Source organism: Metopolophium dirhodum, chromosome 4 (assembly GCF_019925205.1).
Source record: "Metopolophium dirhodum isolate CAU chromosome 4, ASM1992520v1, whole genome shotgun sequence".
Taxonomy (NCBI): domain Eukaryota; kingdom Metazoa; phylum Arthropoda; class Insecta; order Hemiptera; family Aphididae; genus Metopolophium; species Metopolophium dirhodum.
The window spans coordinates 19,351,311-19,379,012 of record NC_083563.1 but is presented as its reverse complement, the minus strand read 5'-3'; the positions used below and the strand labels follow the sequence as shown (position 1 = coordinate 19,379,012).

At 30.5% G+C, this 27,702-nt stretch overlaps 1 protein-coding gene across 2 annotated transcripts in view; it reads right to left on the bottom strand.

Annotated features, from left to right (window-relative positions):
* The window catches only part of LOC132942578 (uncharacterized), a 166,412-nt gene that overhangs the window by 15,142 nt on the left and 123,568 nt on the right, over window positions 1-27,702 (bottom strand). For both annotated transcript variants that reach the window (XM_061011121.1, XM_061011122.1), the window contains 3 exons: window positions 12,924-13,001; window positions 2,322-2,503; window positions 919-1,117 (listed from right to left, as the gene is read on the bottom strand). In XM_061011121.1, the coding sequence (XP_060867104.1) occupies window positions 919-1,117; window positions 2,322-2,503; window positions 12,924-13,001 (459 nt within the window). The remainder of the gene's footprint in view (window positions 1-918; window positions 1,118-2,321; window positions 2,504-12,923; window positions 13,002-27,702) is intronic.

Below are 27,702 nucleotides of genomic sequence, written 5' to 3'. Positions count from 1 at the left end.
ATCACGAAAACCGAAAAGGAAGTTTTAAAAATGTTATCACGACATCATTATTTTAAAAATAGGTACCATTTTCTTCGAGTACATAATATATATTCTGGTTTGAACTTTTTATATTCCCACCAGTTATTACACAAAAACGTCATCCGTACATATTTTCAGGTATATAATTCTGTTGTTTTACCTTGTAAATGATAAAATACATAAATAAGTACCTCAGTTATAACAATGTATATCAAAGTTATAAATAAAAATTTAATATTTTCTTAACAATAAAAAGTAGATTAATATTACTTACACATTTCACTTTACTAAACATTGTATAACGTACCTAATTCGATGTTAATTTTTCAACTCGGTGTTAAATAATATATAAATTACTTTAAAATGAATGAAAAGACCAATTTCCTAACCTACTAAAATAACTTGAAAATATTTTTTTTTAAATTAGGTACCTTATTTGTATACCCATTTGTATTTACCGACATTAAAAATAATCCTTTTGTATTTACTCAAATAGTAAACACACATAATACATAGATAAAAAATAATAGTTATAGTTAATAAGTAAATAAATTCAGGTGAAATATATAAGCATAATAACTTATTTTTAAATTCTGATTTCCTTATGTAGGTACGTGATAAGAACACCATTCAATATTATTCTAATTATTCTATATTATGTCATTCTCACTCATATAGATTTTTTGATCGTAATGGTTTAATAATATATACATTTATATAAGAGACTTCGTAATATGGAAGTTTCACTGTATTTACATTTTAAGACAATGGGTTGGAATAGTGTTAAATATTACAACTATTCCGTTTTACACGTATGTTCTTATTTAACCAGTAAGTATTTTACTCTTTCACGATGCAATATAATGTCACAATATTAAGAATTTAGGATACGCTTACCGCAAAGTCTATCAATGCGTTCTCGTTTCTTTTCGTCGTCTTCAGCTATTTTAGCCGTAGACTTGACACCTTCACCCGACTTTTGAGATTTTTCCACAATTCCACACGCCCTGAGCACGAATGACGGTACCGTCTCTTGTTTCTCTTGTTTGGGTATCTCTACCAGCGTCCAATATTGTGTTTCCAACCGGATAACTTCCTGTAAATGGAAAAAATGTTTCACGTCCGGTATATATTATAATAAACGGATTTCGTTGGTATATTAATAAACCGAGCTTATTGAATTCAACCGTATACTAGATAATAATAATAACAATAATAATGTGTCAGACATTAAGTTAAGAACAAGTGTTCAGGTATATTGTAACGGCGAAAAGAACGGTCGGTGATAAATGATATAACTTTTGACAAAAGACAATAGAGTTTTGAAAAGTAGCCGAAACTTTCCGTCTAAAAGTAGTCGGTTACAGAAGTGTTCAGGCCATTTCTTGGCCATTATTTTACCTCGAAAATATTTTATACTTATGCGATCGTGTACGGTTGGAATGAAAAAAGACGATAATATGATCGCATTTATAAAATTAGGAAAGTAGAGACGCATAAATATATTATATAATATATAAATAATATACATATACTATATTAGGTGTCAAAGTATTTTATGGTGCTTTGAATAAAATCAATTACAAAATAAAGAACATTAATTATTTTGTGTCAACATCAGTACACCATTCTGAACTAATACAAATAATGAACAAATGTACAACAGATACTTATATGCTATTTTTAACTGACGTTATTCGTATGAATTTTTTTACAGAACATGTAACTAACGACTTTAATATATATCATGAACTAATTCTGATTATTGGCTTATGATAATAGTAAAAAAAATATAATAATATAATATATTATTTCACCATTACCATTTATATTAGGTGAATATAAAATGTAATTTATACAATATTCAAATATATTTAAAAATAATATAGAACCTTTAGTAAATATTTTGGTATGCATCTTAATAAATATAACAATGGTATGTTCATAAATTAATTTAAAGTTTATATCTATAGTCTACAATCATAATTGATAGTTACCTATCAATCATTTGGGTGATAAAATAAACTGTAATTTTAATGAAAAAAATTTAAATTGCATGTTTATCTATTCTATAAAAAAAATAATTTATAGAGTGAAGAGTTTCGCAGTTGGAAATGCTACTAATTTATTTATTTTGTGCAATCTTTCATAACACATAAAATTCTTTTATTTAATCATAGAAGTAAAACAATAGTTTATATAGATTTTTTTTTAGTATAAATTATAATAATAATTTTAAATAATATTGTTTAACATAGTGTTAGAATAGTACCTTTTATTTCTTAATAATAATATCTTACCTTAATCATGGCCTTCAGGAGATTATACCTTTGGAAGACATTTCGTGTTGACTTACTCTCTGTATACTTAGTCATTAGTGTAATGAGTGACTTTTTAGCCGTATCATAGGATTCTTCCAAACGAATTCGTACAGCTCTCAATCTTTCATTTGTTTCTATTACTTCTTCTTTGGTCTGGCCACCTTAAAAAATAAAACCTATCAATAATTGCTTATTCAATTTTCATTTTAATTAGTATCCCTTATGCTATACATTTTAGACTCTCTTTCGAGTTTAAAATATAAGAGTGCTATCAAAAATCTCAATATATTAAACATTACATCTTTATTTTGATAAAATTAAAATATAGATTCTTAAAATAGATTAATTTTGGAACATCTCAGTAGTTTTTACTTTTTCTATATCAAGTGAAACTTCTTAAAATCAAATAATGTTTGTTTTCTATACATTTTTTTAAATTTGATAAATCTTATAAAACCGTTAAATTTTAAGAAATATAGAATACTATAAGATAAATACCTATATAAAATGTAAGATATCAAAATAATAGTGCCAAGTGCCAATACATTTATACTTGATAAAATAAAATTATTACCAGCTGACTAGAAAAAAGATTGGTAGGCCTTTTGTACTTTTTAAGATCAACACATATTTTACTCCAATAAAAAGTTCACAAAATAAGAATTTGAAAATTGTATTAATTTGTAGGTATTTAATATAGTAGATAATTTAACTATCAAAGTACCTACCTATATAGTTCTAAAGGTATGAATTAAAATAATTTGTTCGTAGTTATATGTTTCTAATTTGTAAGTAATACTAATAATAATAATAAAAAAAATAACATCCAAAATCGTTTAACGACACAAACGTATTATATATTTTGTTCCATTTACTACCTACCTACTCAATGATAATCTAAATAACATTCTCTTCAAAACCATTCTACGTGAAACAATTCTGTACAGTTTCACCAAATAGTGTGGATTCAATAATGGATCACATGCTATTCAGATCGTTTGAAATGAAAGATGGTGGTTGATGTTTTACGTAATCTCGTTTAGGAGGATTTAATCTAAAATGATTTATAGTCATGACTTATGATATGTAGCACAGCGTGTAAAAGGCTTAATTGGGCTGTAGCTTTTAATCTGGGTGTGCACAGTATATACTATAGACGTATGCCAAAATGTATATACACTTATCAACGTTATCCAGAAGCAATTATTTGACTTAGCTTTATTCATGGTATCAAAAAATGTACTACGATTATAATTTCTATCACTTAAATAATGCGACCCCGTGCATATTTTAGTAATTATAAATCATAATTCATTAAATTATTTTTTATATAATCAAGGTAACTTGAAAGTGGTTTTATTAATTGTACTATCTAAACTTGATGTCATTATATTTAATTCAAATGCGTGTTATATATAGAAGGAACGTTTCATTTTTATTTTAGTAGAATTTCGATATATGTTTTTTTTTAAGTATTTTTAGTACGTTAATTTGATTGATTTTGTTTTATGAACAAACTTTGACAACATACTTTGTTTTATAGATACATTAGGTACAGAAATAAAAGTTATTCAGTCATTTAGTTTTGGATAGGTAACACTTAGGATTTAGATTTTAATGCTGTAACTAAAAAAAATTAAAAATGCATTCATTACCAAAAGCTTATAAATTGCGTTTAAAATATCTATGTGCATCTTAAAATGAAAAATTTTAAAAGTATGTAATCGGTGGGTGTGACGATCTTGAGTCCACGCTCCACACGACGAATGATGAAGAGTTGAAAATGGCAAAGATACCTATAATTATCATTGATTATGAAGACTAGTATTTATAGTCAATGGTATTATATAACTTATAATGTGACTGTAAAAACATATGGGATTAAATTTGAGGGCTTGAGTCTTTCCTAAAATTTTTTTTTTTGTACACTAATGACATTTCTCTTACATTTTTTTAGGGTACCATTATAAATACTTTAATACTATTATTTTTTGTACATAGATTAGGTTTTTTTATATTGATGCTCCTACCACCGTATAAAAGTTATGTATACACGCCACTGATATTATATCATTATAATAAGAGGTTAGTGTTACAGTAATAAGCGTTGGTTCCCTTTCCAACGTATAGATTTATCACAGTAAGGAAATGCAATTAATGTTTTCATTATCTTTGGATAAGGTTTTTTTAAGGGTACCGACGAGCGTCGTAGATATATATAATATATATCGTATCGTACGATTCGTACGTACGTATAAATGTATAACACGATTAATACGAACCAAGTCGATCATTTATACTTGAAAATTTATATTATTGTTGTTTCACTTGTTAAAACGGTGTTTGGTGATGGATTGACAGCGACGTGCTATATAATTTAGTCATGCCTATGGTGTATAGTTTGTAGAACCTGTAGTTTTAAAAGGTACGTTTCACCAGCATTCCCCTTCTATATCAAAACCAGATTTAGACCAATAGTTAGTATGAAATTAGCATGACATGGCAAGAATATTTTCAGAATTTGTGTGGCTTATAATTACGAGAATATTCAAAAGAGTAATACTATTTATGTGTGTGTGTGAGAGAGAGAGGGGAGGGGGCTTAACTAACATTCACCCTACCAGTTTGTAAAAATTAGATTTCTCAGCTATGGACGGAGTGACTGCGTAATCAGATAATTTTTGACAAACGCATATTGGTGATTGGAAGTTCAACGTAGGACTAAGTAGGACTCGCAGGACTAAAGAAATCCATTTTCTGCTCTCGTTTTTTTTTCCTTTAAACTTTGTTTTACTCAATTAGTTTTGACATTTAGGTAAGGATAATTGCAATAATATAATATAAGTGAAACATAAAGCCGTTTAAAAGATTAATTTTTATAAAAACACGATATAGACAAGGACAATTTACCGTTGGAAATCGCTTCAAATGACATGTAGGTATAGGTGCTTACATAATTTGCGTATCGCATAATATTTTCATTTAAAATTCATTATTCGTCTGAAGATAATAATTCTGTCTACAATTAATTATACACAAATAACAATGCGTAGAAACGGGAAACCAACACAAGTCACAGGCGATATATTGTTGATTGTTTTATCTCAATCGAGGTTACAGTTTAGTAAAATAGTAATATCCCATTCGATTTATTTTGACATTATTCTTTCTTTTAGTATCGTCATCTTCATCTTCAAACCACTGTCTCCTGCAATCTCAAATTTACCTTGATTCAATAACTCGTAGTGTCACTTACTACTTCATGATTTTTTACTGCGCTCATTTGGTATATAGAGACCAACGTAGTAATAGTATCCGAAGAAAATATTGTATAAATCATATTGATATTGTAATACCAGTCTGATATAAAAAATACGGTTGAGCTTTGAAAAAACAATGTAATCGTATATGAAATTCATATCAACCGAAAAGGGACCCACCGGGCATTCACCACGTCATGATGACTATTTCGACGTATATCAATGAAGTCTCTCTAACCGTTCGACGGACAAGGATGAAAGAGAAAAGAATCGGGAAATTTTGATCGACATTCGGTCCTGTGCCAATAAAGCACGAACTATAACTGGAACTGGAGCCAAAGAGTTTAACGGGGACGCGACACGGAACCTATCATCGTGGCGTACTCGTATTACGGTTGACGGGTGTCGGAGCGCATACGTCAACGGCGGCGGCGGTGTTCGCGTCGAATAATTTGAAATTCTGCGGAAAACAATTCCGGAGCCGTCGTGCGAGAAAATGAAATACATTCGTAAAATAAATATCCGAGGAGAATAAAAAAATAAACCGGAACGCTCGACGGAATGAGAAAAATACATTTTTAAGAGCGTTTTCCTTCTAAACGACACGTATTATATACCACGTGACACGAACATAATATATAATATATGTTGTTGCACAATGTATAAGATATTATAATATTGTATGTGTGTTCACGGTCCTGTGTCTAATGTAACAGACACGATAAAGGGTCTTTGGGGTACCGACCGCAGGTATTAATAAATAATTGTTGCTGCGATAGAGTTAGTATTATGATTTAGTCCTGAATAATCGTAATTAAACAATTCTTGACTCGGAGAAGATTGTCGCAGAACGTAACAATTGAGCAAGGAAATGCAATATAGTATATTATACTGGCTGTACCAGACTCTGTCCGGGATAAAATAAAACAAATATAAAAAACATACCAATTAAAAATGAAAAGCGGTGTTAGTTGTTGGTATCACAGAGTTAAGTTTTTTTCTTCAGTTTATTGAAAGATTTTCAATAATATTAGGTTTAAGTATAAATTTCATACCTACACACCTAGCTACTAATATAATAATATATTATAGGTACAATACTTAAGTAATTCTGTCATCTCATCCGCCAAATGGTGCTAAAATTCAAGTTAGAGAGATTTTTGAAAAAACTAAGAGGATGCAAAAATGAATCAAGTGTTCACCAGGAATTTAATTACTGAGGCTGTTACTACTGTTCCAATAGTTGTTGCTGCTCAATTACCAAGTTAATCACTGATTCCACGAATAATCCCAAGAGTGAGAACGAAAGTTGAAGTTTGTCTTCAAAGTCCATTAATAGTAGTTAACGATTTAAATATACATCTCGAACACCACAGTTAGTTAATAATAAACAGTTTTATTTTACAACAGAAAAATAAAAAAAGAGCATTGATTTTTTTGACGATTTCCAATTTAAAAATACTTAAATACTGTAATATTTGGATGGCTGATGGGACAACATTGTGAAAATTTGTTTTCACAGTTATTAATTATAAAGCATACTTGTCTTTTATAACCAAACAATATCGTATCTATAGTTGTATTAAAATAAAAAAAATTGTGGTAAATTGCTCGGAAATACGAACAGTTCAACATTTAAGAAGTTTATCTTACAATATTTAGTAGTCTTAAGTCTCGCTATAAACTTAATACCTAGATGGTATCACTTGTGTATTTCTATTTCATCACTCAGATTTCCTGAGAACCGAAGTTTGGTCATAATATTGTAACATTATAATATAATATATTTAATATATGATGATGAAAGAATCAAGGAGGATTACTGATGTTAAATTCGTAAAAATCGAATCACTTTGCACGTCGGCGTATACTAAACTGATTTGAGCTTGGCAATGATATTGACTTATGAAATCAGCGAATACAAAATACAAATTAAATAAAAATGTAAATTCCAAGACACAGTACAATAATTGATTGCTCATACACTTGGGCTTCACCTGGCCACCTGGGTTAATTTTTTCTCACGTTTGCAGTATTTTCTAGAATTTAGTTTGGTCACATTCCAATGGGCAAAATGTATTTTTTTAATCGTGGTCTTACGCCAACACTATTATCCAAATTGTAAGTATATTGTTTACAAAGTTTTAAGTTAACCTCCGGAGTTACCCTGAAACAAGAACACACACACACACACACACCACACATAATCTCGCGCGCGTATATTTACATAATACATAATATTATATATATTATGTATAGATTATTAATATTGCGATTATTACATCATCACTATTGTCGAACGAACGGTATACACTGAAGGCGATGAATTCAATACGATTGTTTCATTTTTACGTCTATATATTATAATATGCAAGAGCAAGCAACTATTGTAATTAATTATTAATTTCCCAAATTATTCCTAATGCCTTGAAAATGCTTGTTAAACTCTGCATAATGTGTTGAAACTTAAAAAAAAAAGACGTGTATAAATTTAAATATTTTCATTTATTAGAGCATTACGCTCAGGGATCGGGTAAAAACTTTCTCGCGAAAGTGAGCAAAGTACCTCCGAAGAAAAAAACACGTTCATAAAATTTAATAATTCAAGAGTTTAAACGTTTGTTATTATTTTTAACTAATATTCGAGGCGGGAAAAGTTTAAAAGTATTTTATAATGATCTCTCACTCCCCTTTGCCCCCCAGTCAAACATACACTCAGTCACTCTTTCTCCATCACGAGGTTATAAAAATTATGTAACACTCCTATTATATTATAATAATAACAACAATAATAATATAATGTTACAACAGAGTAATAACCATAATAATGTCTAATATTATTATACACACACTGCAGTTGCGCGCGTATACTGAGGGAGAATCGCCAAGACTGACCAGAAAATATATTAAAACGCTTAATGGAATCGAATATAATCAATATTTCGAGAGACCGAACTTCGTCGTCGGAGTGGTAGGACGAAAATATAATTCGTAGACGAACCGGAAGTAGATATATGGACGGATAAACATGACCGTGCGCCTTACTGGTACGATCATTTCTGTATTGTTGCTGCTCGACGGCCGTGCTCGAAGTTTTGCCTATGCAAAGCGCCGGCGTACTGCGGAATGATGGCAATCAAAAAAACAAATATAGCCACACCACCTCTACGCGTTTTTCGTGTTATTTAATATCGTTGTGCCTAGGTGGGTGGGGAAACGTAAACACAAAAAAAAAAAAAAAAAACTCTACACGGTCGTCGTCTCGGGCGGCAGACCTACAGCAAAGGACCTATGGGAGTTTTATTTTTTTCCGGGCACGGTCAGCGGTTTTCGGACGGACCGGCCGAACTCCGCGGGGAACGGCCCCCGAGACGACCAACGGTAATGGTATCGATTTTAACGTCAAACGCGTTCCGACGGGTGTATACGTCTTTTGGCTTTTGTCCCTTATTCGCCGCCGCCCCTGCCGAAACCAATTGCCCATGCGAAACGCGTCGAAACAGCTCAAAGTGCATATTGGCCGGGTGCAAAGAGAGCCGGAACAGTCGCGCGATTGTCGAGTGCCGATAGCGCGTGTTGTATAATATTATTGTGCATCGATATATTGTATTATTATTAAAGTCGTTCCTACGTCGTTATTTATTAGATTTAAGATTTTGTTATGAGAAAATCGTGACGACGACATACCATAGCTGGCTGAATCAAAAACTACTCATATAATCGATCGAGAATAGTAGTTAAAACTGTCTACATTTATTATTTTATTGTACCTCAGTACATTTCAATAACGACAACAATTAATATTGTTTTAACAATCAATTTATTATCTTAAACCGTTTTTGTTTGTATTATATTTTTTTTTGCACGTGTGCCAATAAACGTACAAACTCAATCTCCGCGACACATCACGTCCTATATTATATTTCATAAATCTATATTATTTTTGCGTCATGTTTTTTTGGTTTAATATAATCGATATTTTTGCAAAACCAATATAAAATAAATTGTTTATTTTTTAATTTTTTATAAAAAGTCATTTTACGTGCTATCTTTCTTCTTATGCGGTTATAGTAAATTATTTAAAAATCCCTTGGGACTAAAGATGCAAACCAAAATATTTTATAATAGAAAAATGTAATAATAATTATAATGAGCTGTGTTCGATCAAGTAATAACAAATGGTTCAATGTCACAATGAAATAATGAAATATTTGTTTTCTCTTTTGATGAACGAAATTTCTCATTTAGTTTTATTAACTCCCTCAAGCCATAAGTACTACTGTTGGGTAGTTCCTTAAAATCATGTTAACTCACGTTAAAATAACATAAACACCGCATATATGCCTATTGTAAAAAACCTTACAGATTGTATATTTTCTAAATAGGTAAATGTTAAAAAAAAAAAAAAGTTTTATTAAAAATCTTATGAATAATATGTTGTTTTATAACAAAAATTAAGCTGAAAAATTGTTTATAATTTTTAGGAATGCTGTAATATATGATATGATCAGCAATTTGTTTGGTGGTTCTAAATGTATATGTGTTTTTATACATTTTTTTTACATGCATTTTTTTCTGCAATACATATTAAATTGAAAAACACACAGTTATATTCTTTTCAACTTCCAAACGGTACCTAATACTAAAATAATCAATATTACCTAAAGTGTATAGGGAATATGAATATTAAAACTGTAAATCGTTTCGACATTTGACTAACGTTTAACATGATATAATGATGTTAACATAACTATATTATTGTCTATAGATATACAATTACGTAATACATTTTAATCGAATTTTTTTCCTTTGTATGTTTTTAAATTTCAATGTGAATTTAATTCAGATATTTTATATCACAACTTAATAGAAGTATTATACAATTATTATTGTTATAATGAAATATCGAATAGCAACAACATTGTTATAGAATTATTTGTTTTGTTGGCATCGTACCATTTTTAAGATGAAATAAGATAAGTCAGTGTTAGACCACGGAACCGATACTTGTTATTACAGTATTTACTTTTTGTCATCCGAATATCCGATAGTAACCCGAACAACGACTACGTGATACTGTATACATAAATATAGAGCAATAAAAAAGAATTCATACATAAAAGAAAATGAGGTTTTTATTTTTACACTATTTTTTTTTTATCTTTCAACAGTTTATAATAAACATTTAAATTATTTTAATCGAAATTCATCAAGATTTGCATTTATTCTTGAAATCTACAAATGTAAATTATTGTTAGGTAGTTCATCACGAACAACTTATGAACATTTATTAAAATAAAAGAATACTTCTGAAAATAACTGTAAAATTATAAGCTATATTTTTAAACTTCATCAAAGTTTCATTAATCTAAAACTCAAATTAATTATGGACTTCTACTCAGTTATGATATAAGTTATAAATTAAAAATTACCCGCGCTAAAAAACCTTACATAGGTACTACAAACAAATATAAAATATAAAATAATAAACATAATATTATAATATTATATGTTTTTATACAATCTTTTGTATGATAGGTACCTCTTAACTGTATTCATTTTTAGTTTTATTAGTTTTATCTACGCTGTTGTTGGTAATAGTTTAGTAGTTTGGTTTTTATTTATATAGCAACTAGCTGATCCCACGTACTTCGTTGCCCGTAAAAAATTATAACTGTTAGGTTAGGTTAAAAAACTTGTGATTGTTCAACTTCTTTTGGGTATAGCTCGCTGTAGTAAGTCCAACTCAGCCACCATGGTAGGCAATTCAACTACGTTGGATCGCAGACAAAGTGCGACATCATATCAAGTAGGCAATGCACCTGCTATAAGTGCAACTCAGCCACCTTAGTAGACAATGTGCGAAAATTCGATTTGATGCATACTTGTACCGGGTCTGCCCGAATAAAACAATGGCAACCAATAATAAATAAATAGTAATGTCTACTAATAATTATTTCTCCTATAGGCTATAACCAATAGCAACTGTTTTTAAACAAAAATGTCCATAGTAAATTTAAAAATCCCTGTTTGAGAACCTTCCCGGGTTGGGCAATTGTGAATCTAAATTAATCATGGACCTGCTTGAACAGACAATTTCATCAAAATCGGTGCATTCTTTTAGGAGGAGTTTGAATACTTACACACGGAAATATGAAATATATATAATAATATAATAAATCATAATTGTTTTATAATAGTAGCTCTATAATGAATCATATAAGTTGTTAAGTAACTGTAAAAATTTGTTTTTATTATTTATTTTAATCAAGACATTGTTATCAATTTATAGAAATTGTGGTTAGTGTGTTATACACACTATTTATATTTAATTTATTGTCAAGATATTGTTATTGAGTCATGTATACGGGCATTCGAAGAAAATGTAAGCTAAAACATTTTGTTAATTATTTATGTAACGAGAACATTATTTTTTATGATTGTGGTGGAAATTATTATCTTGTGGTTGGTTAATTGAAGATTAGTCAAATTCATCTATGACATTCAACCACCTTTGTTCATTTAAAAATATTATAATATTGATACTTTACAATAGTTTTATAATTTATAAAGAAGTAAAACAACTAAAAATATAATATAAAATAACCAGTAAAAGCATAAATATCCAACTATTTTTTTTTTTTTAATATTTAGAAGGATTTTTTCATATTGTAAAATATACTTTAAGTGTTTAATAAATTATAATTATTTTATTTTATAGAACACACCGTGCAATATTAATATTGTTTTTAAGTTTTTTTTATACGTTTAATTGTTTTTTATCTCAGTATTTAAATAAACATTTGTTTAATACTCATTAAATCCGAGTAGTTTGGAACTGTATTAAAATATTTTATGAAACAGGATTATGTCACTGACAATGTTCAAAAATAATTCAAGTGAGTAAAAATATGTTTTTGATGGGTCTTAATTACAGTGCTCAACGATGTGCGATTTAATCAGCGCAGCTAATATAATATATATTGATTAAAGGTATTTATTTAAAAGACACCGGAGACACGTCGAGCGGGATGTATTTCTGTAGACGGTTTGTAATTTTCCGTTTATTACCATGGGAACGAACATTTTGTTTTACTAGCGCAGTTCTCTTAGACAGTTTCCCATTTCCCGTTGGTGGTGGTCTACGTTTACTTGAGTTCTGTTTTTATTTCCTACAAAAGCAAAAAGAAATCGGTGAAATTTCCGCTGCCCGAAAATTGCATTTCACCGACGTCCACCACCACTCGTCATGAATCGTGTGTACGTAGCGCATATACTGGCCTGATTGTACTGTATCGTAATAATTAGTTTTGTAACGTACTGGCGGTGCCTTCGTCCTTGACGTCTTGTACTATTCGCCTGACACTCTGAGTAAACTTGCCCACAATATTCGAGCCAGCTGAAACAAAATAAAAGCCGTGTAAGTTGAAATCTTGCATGATATCGTGTAATATACGCATAATTTAGGATTCATAATATATTATTATTATTATTATTATCATATAACAGCACATATTATTTAAAAAATCACTCTGTTGTTAATTCAAAATGCGTGTATGTTCGACTAATAAACGTCGGAGTAAAAATAATTGCAACGTCGCACTATATTATAATACTTGAGATACCTACCTAGCACTTTGCGTATGAAAATGTAAAAGACTGCAATGCACAAAATATACACAATGGTAAAGAAACTTATACAATATAAACAATTTACAATGAAATATTGATATGCATAGGTACATTGTGCAGTCGTAATAGGATGTTATGTAAGCTTACACTGTTTATGTTTTTTTTTTGTGATTATTATTTCAATTAGAAACGTTTCAACATATCTTATACTTTTGCATGTAAATGGTTTAATAAATAAATGTTTTTGAAAAACTTTATTGCAATAATTCATGTACTACTAGGAACAATAAACATTATTATTTAAATATTTATATTATTATACATAATATAATAATATTATATACATAAATATTTACTTATTTCATCAACTTATATTATAATCATAAATCTTTTGTCTTACAAAAAATGTAATTTAGTTTATAAAAAGAAATCCAAGTTCAACTGTCGTAAACATTTGTATTATAGGACGAAGAAACGAATTTTAGGGAGCTTAACTGTAAGTTATATAAAACGTTAAAATGTAATAAAATAAAATTTGTTTTAAAAGATTACTTGGATTTTTTAAAAATTAAATTGTTTTAGTTTTCTAGGTTGAAATGTATTATGCATATAGCAGAGGATTATTACAAACTGAAGTAAGTATTTCTGTTTTGGTATGTTTAAACTAAAAGCCTAAATATATAAATTATAATTGTATTCATAATTTATCATTATATTACAGTATACAAGGTAATTCACCAATTGTTATGTACACGCTTAAATTTGTCATTTAAGAATTCAACTTATCAAATTATGACTTGTATATTTAAACACCATATTTTCAAATTTCAAGATTATTTTTATACCATTTAAGGTACAAATAGTGATACTTATGTATTTTTTTTCGAAAGGAAATCACCAATATTTATGGAAAACTATTAAATTTATATTTTTTATTGAAAATGTAATGTACTAAAGATAATAATCCTTAGTAGTGGTTTTACATCATAAAATATATGCAATAGTCTAGTAGATTTTTATTATTATAAACTCAGAAAATTGCTACGACTTGAAAAATCATTAAATAGCTATATTATTATTCATAACTATAATTTTCAAATCATCATAACCTGCAATCATGTAACCTATTATTATGGACTATTATACTAATTACTAAGCTACATGTAGTGGCTTAATAATTTAATAGCTCAAGAACTATTGTTTGTATTTTGATTTATGTACATCAACATTTTTTTAACAAATCAAATGCTTAAAAATTTACACAAAAAGAAGGTTCTTATTTGAAAAAAAAATGTGCCGCCACATAATACTTCTTAAAATATGATGACCAAATTTAATATTTAAAAAATATTAGATATAAAAAAAAAGATTTGAAAATATCTTCTTTAAGTAAACTAAAATATTGCAAAAATCAGAATTATCAAAAGGTAATTAATATGGTTGTGAGCATTGTTAGTGAGTCGTCCTGCAAATGCGTTAACATAAATTAAAAAAACTAAATAATCCAAAACGATAAAAATCACGCATTATAGATGTATAACTATTTTCCAAGTTGGCTCTTAAATATAAAATTTACATTCTACATATTGATTATAGACAGGGTTATACAATCAGAATTTGCAGATACAGTGGTATTCGGTTGAATACTTTTTAAGAGTAAAAAAAAGTACTTAGTTATGTATTACAAACTTTCAAGATATAAGTTTATGTTTAATGGACTCTTTGATCTAAAGTATGCTATTATTTACATGCAAAGAGATCCTGAAGAAATATTGTACTTGGAGTAGTTCTGTTAGGCTTAAATATTCTTGTTGGTTACCAATTTAAGATGTTTCGATTTAAAAACCAATTATAAATGTAATATTCAATACACGTTTTGAATAGAATAATATTTACATTTTTTTTATTTTATTTACCATATTTTTGTAATACTGTATTGATTTTGGTTCTCCAATAGAGTAGTTTTTTCAAATCATTACGAATACCATTTATGTATATTTATTGTTGTTTTATTAAATGTAGGTATGGTGTATAGTTTTAGACGATTTAGTTAACATTTGAAAATGTAGCAGTGACCTTTATTGTAATATATTATCTTAATAATTTAAATGTTATCAGTGATGAATGTTGGTACAGGAAAGGAGGCTAAAGGAAAGTGAAGTGTCTCATATCTTAAAATTTGAAGTAAATACATTTTAATTAATGTATACTTTGGTCATCAAAAGTTCAAATTTTAAAACTATTTTCAACACAATACTCTTGAATTTTTTTTCTATAAGAAATATGGGGAAATTACTCATTTCATAGTTTTAAGTATAAATATAATATAATATGAGTACAGTGATAGGAAAATACGCCACTTGTTTTGAGAGTAAGACCCGAAACTATGGTTATAAGGTTATTATGGTACCTATAAGGTTTTACGTTTAGAAGATAATTGTTGATATCAGAATTTTTTCCGGGCAATGCCAGGTAATCTAGCTAGTATTTTATATAATACAGTGTTAATTCATTTATAATGTGTTTTTATATAAGGATTATGACTATAATTTAGAGTTCACAAAACTTAAATAAAATGACTGAATTTTAAATTGCTTCTTTGATAAATGATAACTATAATTGTCTATAAATTCACTATTAGTATTTTTCAAATAGACAAATCAACGTAATCGTCTTAATCCTTTAGTATCGACAAATTCGATGAATGTATATTTAATGTTATTTATCAATTAAAAATTTTAGACTAATAGAAGTTTTTCACCAAAACTAGTTGAAATACTATAATTAAAGCAATTTTTACGTTGAACTTATTGTAAAAGAAATTAATTACTTCAATATTTCACTGTGGATAATCATTATTGATATTATTTATTATTATTTTATTTTTTTTACATAAATATATTTTTTAGTTGGGTAAAGATATTTTTATTTTCTAACAGACTTTGCGTAACGCTGATAAACAACACTTTTTTTTTTTTTATTGGGTAACCCGCGGCAACATAGGCCATTGGGTGTGGGGGAGGGCACAGTAGGTTTTTAAATTGGGTAGGTTGGTACACGTGTGTGTTGTGTTTTGGCAGAATTTATAATGGGGCGCCCGTAGGTTTCTGCCGTGCCCCGGGTGGGGGGATGGCGGCACTTGTTCTCCGGACACCGTGACTTGCCCGAAGAAAAATGCCGCCCGCGGCCGAGGTATCGAACTCGGGTCGGCTGCATCGCAGCCGACGCCTTGGTCCGCTCGGCCACTCCGTCCCCATAAACAACACTATAGAAACGAATAAAATGTAAAAATTACCTAATTCCCACTAGGAGGTATACATACAATGGTTACTTATTAATACATATTTATGATTCATAATTCTTCTTCAAAGTGGAAAATATCGAGTAGCATGCTATACGTTTATGTCATACGACCACCGCACCTTATTTAACAATTTTATGTATATGTATGTTAATAAGAAAAACTACCTTAACTGTACATGTATGTAACTAAAGAAATGTGTAAGAAATTATATATAAACAACAATGACTGTAATAGACTTTAAATTTTAATACTTTCAATTGATATTTAACAAAAATCATCCTGTCGTTAACAACCTATGTGACGCGTACTATCGCAGGTGATTGCAAATTAACTACTTCATTACCTACCTAATCGAGTACAATTTCTACGATTCAAACGCAATCAAATATTATATTATTATTGTATAGTTAAAAGTGGATCATCGAGAGACGTTCAATGTGGTAAAAGTGCCCGTATATATTAGTATATTATAATATAATGTGCATATATATTGTATAATATTATGGTCACGGGGTTTTTAGGAGGGTTACACACTCCATACGTGATTACTGTATTCATTGTTGGCTTAATACCCCGTCACGTGTTGAGCGTGTGGCGAAGAAACGTTTCAGGGATTTACGTAAAACTGAATACGAGCCACACGTTTATACAATACAGCCCTTTGGGTTTAAACGCTAAAATGTAAGTTGTCGAATGGCCAAATGGCCTCTACAACTATATGCAAGAGCCATTAATTACCACCCGAGGATGTGCTTTATAATATATAGGACACGATAAAGTTTGTAGTCACGTCACCGGTTGCACTTACATTGCGTAATAGATGAAAATATTATACAAATATCAAGTAGACAATATTATAATCACATTGATATTATACGCGGTTATTAAATACCTAATTTTATTTTTGATCGATTGATGACATCAGTGAGATCACGGCAACCAATATAAGCGCCCATTATGATATTATCATAATAGACTCGTCACACGTCGTGTATGCGGTACAAAAAAGATTTATTAAGTGAACAATAATTAATAGTAGGCACTAATTGTGGTGTGTTTATCGATATTGTCCATAATATGTAATAATATTATTTAATTTCCACAATGTCGACTCTCACTTTACTCTATTTTATTTTAAACGCGAACTGCAAGCTACTTATTGTTAACTCTTACAGAGTTGATGTACTGTATAAATTATAACCAGCCAAACACGATGATTTAAGCGCACGGTGGTCCTTAGTAGTTAAAAAGTAATATATATATAATATATCGAACGGGGTAATTATTATTGCAAACGGTTTTCGAGATTTTAATAGTTTAATGAGTCTCTCGTGACACAATGAGTACTCATTAGTATAGTGGGCCATTTTTACCAGGCGCTGCGTACTCGTTGTTTCGATTGTAGATTTCGATGAAAAATAAGGGCGTATTCCCCGTCGTAATTAATGGCTTTTATGACACCATTTAGTCATTTTAAACCTTGGATTTTATGCCCCCGCCTGACCTGAAGTCGCTGTGCGTATTGAGATTTACCTAAATCCACAAAGTTTTATTTCGAGCCATTGAAGGCTACTATGTAATAATATAATTTATATTACGCCCGTGCAGGATAAAGTTAATTATTCAATTAAATTTTAAGCAATTCACTGTTGGAATAAAAATTACTCTATACCGGCCGTCTCGCCGGATATAATATAGGTATAGAAAAGTACTTGTAATAAAATGATACCTTTTCGCTGTGCCTTTATTACATGTATACGCGTCGTGCATATTGTATAATATTATATCTACATCGGTATACGTTTTAGCTTACATATCGGTACCTATATCGAGTGCGTATGTTATAAAAATAATATACAATGCATTACACCGTCGAAAGTAATTGTTACGATCCAACGTGTGAACACATAATATTATTATTTTTATCGTTTTATTCCTATTGCATTTCGTCCACGACTCTCACGCACTGCAAAAATATGTTATTTCCGAGCCTTTGCGACACGACACGAGTGCGTCTTATTTGTCATACAACAGTGTACAGTGTGCATATATTGTACAACGAAGAGGTCATTTACTATATAGCGTATTGCATGATTACGTACATGGTTTTTCTCCGGCTAGTGCGGCGCGCGTTAAGAATATATAAAAACGGCTGGCGAGAAAAAAAAATTGTCCTCGTCAACATTATTGCGAGCAGATGGCCTCCGTATTTTTATATTCGTATACGTTCGAGAATATCTCTGCATAAGTGCTCTGGAAACGATTACATATCGGTCTCGGCCACGCCTCGAAACTCGCTCAATGGAACTGTTTACGGATACATTGCACGGATATACTTATATTGCACGGACTCTGGGACCATTACACGTACATATAATATAATACACTATATTTGTCACAAAACGACCTGACCAATGGACGAAAAAATTCTGTTTTGTAACCAGCTGACTATTATTCAGATCGGTTTGATAGCATTGAATCGTATATAATAAATTGTTGTTCCACTTTATCCGCGACTACCTATTTTAAACGTTTATTTTATCGGATATTACGTCATACACAATTTTCATTTTCATAAATGTATAATGTGTCCCTACTATAAAACGATTCGTTATTCAATGCATAATATAATATATACATAATACGTAAATATAATATATATATATTTTTTTTTGTTACGCTAACATGACTTTCACGAATTTTGAATACTCGCTTAAAATGAATGCACTATAAATCCATTCCAAATGTTATCAAATGATACAAAATACATTTTAGACGTTGATGTTAATACAAGTGGTTGAAGTAATATTTAACAATTATTGGCATATTGATTTGTTATCGAAATTCTAATAAATTTCATATTTCAATGTATAATTTGACTTTAAAACTATTTAGGTAGGTACGTATTGCAGATGATCAACTGTCATCGCATCCGCAGTCACCAACACGAGATCCATTTCCACGTAGTAAAATTTATTTTCTTGCCGAGTTGTAATAATAAAAAAAAATCATTGGGGATTGGACGGATTTCGGTCGGAGCAAGGAAGCTGAAGTACTCGCAAAACAGGAGAGTGTCCCGGAGCTACGCTGCATATAGGGAATTATGGGCGAAGACAGATAGATGGATGGATGGTATAGTAGGGTAGTGCGGGAACAAAAAAACTGTTTAAAAAAAAAAAATGTAAATACATAAAGAGACGAGAAACGAAATGTATTTTCCATAATAATATAATAATATATAGCTGAAAGGCTGCAAAGGCGCCAGCCTGGTGGGGTGGTGTTGTAGCGCTGATACGATTTGCATGACGTTCGATATGCCCGGAAGCCGCGTTGTTCATGCCACCCGATAAAGTTAATGATTTTCGGGATATATCATCAAACTACAGCCATCGGTGACATCGGTGGCAAGCATTATTATTATTTTTTCCACTCCGATATTATATGAATAAAGCGTGTACATAGTTTATAGAAAGAAATAATAATATGGATGATATTATTATAATGTCTTCATCATTGTCACGATTATTATTATATTACCGGACGTGTGTCACCGGACACATACGTATTCGACCGTGAAAACGATACGGTTCGTTATATTATGCCGAGGGTGGTCGCTCACAGACTGCGGCTCAAAAGCCAAACCTGCATATTTTATTGAAATCTATATATTTTTGTACTATTATACGCTGCGTACAGGGTGGTTCGCCAAGCATTTTCACCCACTTTGATCTTTAATAATCCATTTATTCGTACCTTATCCTATTTATATCTATATGAAAATATTTTTCTTATTGAGTACCCACACAAAATTCTATAAATCAATGTTAAATAAATTCATAATTATAGGAAAGAATGTGGTCGAGCATATTTAATGAATTATCCTATGTATATATAACGCATTGTGTTACTTCCACATTCCACAACCATGTTCATCCCTCACCTCGATCTATACGATTTAGACATCCGTGAAGTTATTTTTATTATTACTAAAAAAATCACAGATGAAAAGAATATTTTTGTAAGTCATTCCTTAGAGTACAGACTACAGACAACGTAATTGTGTTGGTTTTTCATCGGTATATTGGTATATTTATACGGTGTTATCTATCTCGTAGGCCACAAAACAATTTTTATAAATATGGTAAATTTCTTACAATAAAATATTTAATAATTATTAATGTGCTGTATTATCGTAACAGGGCTGTACAAGTTACGTAACTAAACGTTTTATATAAAAAATATGTTAAGAACTTGCAGCCCACTGAGGAAGAAAAACAATATTGAACATAATTTAATAAATTGAACTGTCAATTAATTCACCTTTTATACAAAAACAAGGCCAATGAAAAGGTTATGGCCTTTTTATCCACCCCCTACTGTAACACCGATCTTATTAGTGAAACGTAAAATTAAAAATGCTAATCACTTTATAAATAGTTGACAATTCTGTACTAAACATATTACAGACAACGATCAACATTTGTTAAATTTAAAAAAAAATCGCTCACAATAATATAATTTATAAAAATAAACGGCTATTATTAGGGTCGTTATCATAGTGCAGTTAAATAATAACTCTGTAGTTGCCTTTCACTCAACCATTTTAAATCGTGTTGATACATTATTATCGTGATAACCGTACATCGTTGAACGAGTATACTAATTTAGACTAAACTACATTTTGAGTGTGTCGGTGTCAAGGGTGGAACGTGGAACCGTATACTACCACCGAGTTTTGGAAAGCTGCCCACTATTTCCGTCGGTGCACTTCGCAGTGCCCATAATAATATTGATAAGTGAATTTTTAATGTATTCAAATACAGTACTATGGAATTTTAAAATTTTGAAACGATTTACATGACGGAAAATCGAATTGACATTGAACACGTGCTGCAAACGTGTAGCCCATAAACACGCATTCAGGTCGTGTATATATAATATACGTAGTCACTTGACTGTCAATAGTGGGTACCTAGGCAACTCATCTTATCGGTGCACGATAAAAATATTATGGTGAAAATGTTAAAAACATATAATATTTCTTTTGTGATGTTTTTGAAAAACCGATAGATAAAAACAGGAAAAGAAAATTAATATCTTTGATGTATTGTATTGTTATATTATTATATATTATTTACTACCGACATTGGTCCCGCGTTAAATTACGTTGTGCTTTTTTAGGTAGGTGGTACTCGTACCTATAATAATACTTCATTGTTAATGATACAATTACTACATGAGTTATATTGGCGGTGTTTATAGTAATGAACCCGGGTCCATTTATCACCAAAATATCACGAGGTTAAATAATAATTATTAATATGTTAAATTACAACCGTTTTATGGTGGCGGTGGTGTATCCCGCGTTTAATAATTCTCCCGTCCATTACTTATTATTTCTTGAACCGCACTCCCGGGCGCCACAGCGCAGTGGTATACATATACTATCCGGGAGGTATATACCTGCGTACTCGCCGCGGTTAACCAAGTATACCTCGGTTTGTCTACAAACTTTATACGCAACCGCTGTCCGAACGCATCTCTATACCTAGGTATACACACAGTGGTCCGTCGGCGGCGGTTTATGTGTTCTACATAATGCATTTCGGTAACACAGTCATATTATAATATCTACACTCGTCGTCGTACCTCACGACCACAAGCAGCCGTCGTTTAATTGTTCAAAACGTACAGGTTACACGAACAAGCAAACAACAATAAACTTGTTCTACCCGCTTTGAGTACAATATATTATAATATTACATTGGTTGCGATACATTTTGAATGTTCCTGTCCAAATATTAAACGTACGTCTATGTCCCCGGGTCAGCTGTTCTCCTGCAACCGTGTATACCTACATATTTACGATTTAGGTAGTAATTTCTACCACGGTAATATATAGCAGCAGTACCGTATAGTTGCTTTGTATATATAGTCATTTGCGATGCATTTAGCGTAACACATAAATAATTTTGGACTCTATTATGTCCTAAATATTATACAATATTTTTGACGAAGACGTACGTATATTCCATATTATAGAGATAAATATATCGTTATCTATATACATTTAATAAATATAATAATCGTGAACATTGAATATTTTAAATAAAATTGTGTATTTATTTTACTTACAAAATACTAATACCAGTCGGTTTCTAAGTAAGCATATTATTATCACGTACTACCTATAGTATTCGTATTGATATAATAGTAGGTAATTTGTATAATACTCTACGCATGTACCTACATGAAAATAGGTTTACTTAGCGGTTATAATATACGTATTATATATTCGAGTTATATTAAATTTAATTAACGTTGATAATACGTTATTTATTAGTTGGTAAGACTTTTATCAATTTTATGACACTAAGGACTAAGGACATACATTGATTTTACGTTTACGATACATATACATATTATATTCGTTTATTTTTCGTATTGAATTTTGTTGTGTAATAAGTATGATATTTGTAAGTTTCTTGTGGTTTTTTTAATATTTATTAACAAGTCTTGAGTTCTAGAGCTAATTCTTATAGAATACAGATAGAAATCCTAGAGTGTGCTTATTTAGGATCTAAATCAAGAATACCAAATATAAAATTGTATGTTGCGTATCTTAAGTATTTTAGATTTTTGCTTATCTCTTAAACTGTTTATAGACATTATGCAATTTTTATACAAGTATCAAATACTAAATAATTTATTGATACTAATTTTAAACACTGGTGGAATGTTAATTCAGAGATGAAATATAACGCCATGTTTATCATAAATAGGTAAGTACTGTGTCATATTATAAAAAGCATTCAAAACCAAAAAGTCAAAATAATTGTTAAAAGTAACATATTTTAATCACATTAGTTAGAACAAACATAACTATTCGATGTTTTAATATTTTGTTTATTAACTCAGTATAGAAATGTATTAAACAATTATTGTTTGGGAAATTATGAATTTCTCTAAATCCTTTTCTTTTCTTTTAAAGTTATTTGCAAATTTAAAGATAAATTCAGTAAAATTTCTGCGATGAGTTTTGGCTTATTTTACTCACGTGTATAATATGTTATATAGAGTATTACTATAGGTCTGAGTTCGAATCCGTATATGTAATTGGTAGTTTATGTCTTTATAATACTTAATATTTGTTTAAATTAGATTTTAGATCCAACGTAAACATACTAATATACTTTGTGTGTTAGTTTTTAATTAAGTATTTAAATTTGTAAATTGGTAAGATATTTTGATTTATTTGAAATACTCCAATAACAGCATGTCTGTTTAATTTTATAGGGTAATACCTATTTGATAGTTGGTATATAATTATTTGACTTTGTTTTATTAAAAAAACATCGGTATCTTTATTAATTTACTCGTATTATAATTATTAATTTTGTAAATGAAATAAAAAATCTCTTATTTGAATTAGTCAATTTGTTACAACATTTTTGTTAAAAAAAAAAATGTGTTTGCCAAATTATTATATATTTGTTATTAAACGAGACCTTTAGACCTTTAGTACTTGTTTTACCGACGTAAAAATAATTCATTGCATAGAAGGGAAACGCCTCGATAAAATAATTTATGGCATTTGATTTTTATTTTTTTCATTATATTTTTATTTATACCAATGGATACTTCTATAGTGTACATGACTAAAAAATATTTTGTAAATAAATTAAAATTATTTTGTTTAGTTTGATCCTATTTTTTAAATGTTTTAAATTTTACAGCACTATTATGATTACATATTAAACATACTCAGAGAAGAGGTGATTTTTTTCTTTGCATTTATTATTTACTTTTTTCTTCGTGATCACAGCATTAAAAAATACGAGCAATTTACAAACCACTTTCCCCCAAATGACGATAAACGTTGAAATTAAAAGAACTGCGTATTTATTAATTATACTTTTTTAATTACCTTTGAGCATTTTAATGATTATCAATTAGACGCCCAATAATAAGGTATCTATAAGAAAAAAATCAACCATCAAAAATATTACTTAGGACTAAAAATATTTTAAATAAAAATACATAATATTTTTTATAGTTTTAAGTTAACAACTTTACTAGTAGACCGTAATAAAACTTTGTGTACCTACCAATTATTGCAAAAAATTGAATATCCAAACTAATTTTTATCTCTTTTCAAATTAATTTTTATTTTAGTTTTCATTCACTGTTTATTTTGGTTGTTATTGGTACAAAACAATCGTTTAGTATTTCTGGGAAAAGGTGAATGCATACAACCAAGGAGATTTAGTTTACCGTAGATTTTCGGGTCGTAGTTCAAAATAATGTTTGCTTTAACAGTTCCACGATTTTTCAAAACCATTTAAAATGCTTCTATTTGGTTGTACTTTGACCTTGATGGGTGTGGTTGATTTAATTTAATAAAGTAACGTTCTCTTCTGCATGCACCTTTATATTATATATTTATATCCCAAAGCCAAATCTACATAATATCCCTAATTTATATTTTTTAAACAACTCAAAAGAAAAAAAAATATTTATGGATAAAATATATCGCTGATATATCTCAAAAAAGCGCAACAATAGAGTCAATTATTATTACATTTGACTACGCAATCTTTTTTGAACTATAGATGGTATGATTATTGATTATTTAATATATTTTATTATTTGAGATAAACGTGTACGACTATATAATATTATAATATAGTCACCACTAATCATTAACCACTGTAGTATAAAAAAACCTGCTAAGTCGAGCGCGCGTCAACGCCGTAGTTAAACTTCCGCCGTTGAGAAAAATGTTTTCTGTCTGAAACGACGGCGACGATTTCAGATTTTGCGTTTTTCCTCTTTTTGACCACGATTACGTGGTAATCCCAATTATAAACGGTCACGTCTTATAAGCCCGACAAATACGAATACCACCGACGCGTCGTCACTAGGACGACGTTATATTATGTTCCACTGAAAAGTAATCAGTGGCTTACACGACGACGATCCGAAGAAACGCAATTTCGGCACTCTTGCAACTATATACACACATGTATCTCGTGTACGTCTCGTTTGGGTGTGACCCGGAAGCGTATACCCCGCCACGGAAAACGAGAAAAACGACGAAACGGTTTGACGGGCAAGGACGACGGAAAAGCGGTGCGGTGTTTCGACTAGTTCACGGCAACGTTTTTTTGTTTTTAAATTGGAAAGATAAATCGTATCATGTACGCGTGGCATTTCGTCAAATACACGTCCCTATAACATTGTTACTGCAGCTGGTCTTAAGACTTCCGTGCAGTTAATAGTTTGAAAAAAAAACGAGACGAATCAAACGCTCCGTTGAACATTTTTTTCTTTATTATTATTAAATCAACGCGCATATAACGTTCCCCCCCCCCCGCTCTACGATGGGTTTTATGGGCGGTATGATGATAACTATAGGCGAATAACGGAGCGACGGTAGCACGTTTCTGGTGAAAAAACTCTTATATAGTTCAGAAAACTATTCCGGACTAAACTCAATCAAAAACTCAATTAACCAAAAGCTTTTGTGTGTGCGCACCCGGACGACGAAAATATTGCTTATGCATTCAAAAGGCGGTTGGTCGTCCAAGTTTCGCGCTCTTGTACAAAAAAAAAAAGAAGATTTTTTTTCTCAAATAATATAACGACGCAAAGTAAAAACGAGAGAAAAAAGTAATAACCCCTTAGGATGCGTGACGATACGTGGCGGGTGAATCAGTGGATGAGGTGGTTTGTAATTTTAATAATAAATTTCGGATAAAATGTTACATTTACTTTGTCTTTTGGGCGAATAATTTATTTTCCACCACCGCCCCATCACACCTTAACGAAACTCAGCGCCCGGTCACGGGGTAGATTTCTCTTTCGTTATATCACTCCGTTTTTCTCTCTCTTTTTCTATCTCACTTTCTCTGATTTCCCATGTAACTTTATCTCTCTCATTTCAACACAATGTAACATTTTTCTCACTGCATTCAACGACGAATCAATCACAAATCCGATGACTTTGGGTCAAAAATATCAAAAACATATTATTAATAATTGATTTTGAAGGTTTTTCAGGCTATGACTTGGGCCTATCCCCAACCGGTGGAAAAAAACCGTTATATCAATATGTTTGCGCTCGCGTTGTACGCCGTCGTTGCGTATATACATACAACGGATAATGTGTATTATAATATATTTATACACATTACATTGATCTACCTATGTAGTAGGTATAGTTTTTTTGTTGTTTTTATTACTCGCAGTCCCGACGAACACTACTTCGGCGGTACCTATCGTAATGAATACAAACGGGTCCGAGCCTTTTTCAGGCGCGTTATTATCGTGTACATAATATATCCGTTCCACGACGAAGTCCCCCCCCCCCCCAACTCGTAAGCCATTCCAGGGGTGGAGCGTGGTTGAAAAATTGAAATTAATCGTGTGCCGTTACGCGCCGGCGGAATCTCCTCCACGCGTATACATTTTATATAATACATACAAACGTGTAGCCACGTAGGTAGGTACTATAATATAATGTGCCTCTACCTGTACAACAATAACGTCATTGATGATTATCTGCTCAACGAGCTGGGCATGGGGGTAAACGGGGGTCGGGTTGGCGCCCGAACTTTACGGTGGGCACTTATATTATTACGGTTGACAAGTTTCCGCGGGGACACGTGATGATATTATAATATACGTGCGCCGCGGTCTAGCTCACACCAACGCGCCGATAGGTAGGTGTGTTCGGTTGTCGTTAATTTATTCAATTTAGGTATCTATAGGTAGGTACGTAGTAGACAACTAGTAACCTAATATTGTATTTTATAATAATATTATGAAACTAGCACGGTTCACTTTGAGCGCTTTCCGACCACGGTTGCACTACCAACGTAGTCAAACTATATTGTTAAAAAGTGCGATATTAAATACACCATCGTCTCGAATACAGAGTGATTCGCCAAGCATGATCAAACGGCATGATAATTTTTTCCTTTAATAATGAATTTATTCGAATTCTGAGTTTTGGAACTTTTAAATATACTTAAGGGCCATATTTTAAAATACTTAGATTTTTATATCTTTTAAAGAGTGTTCTCCTGAGGCGATACAAACTTATTTTTTCAAAAGTTACTCTTATAGCTTTGGACCTACCTCTCATATTTCGAAAACAGTT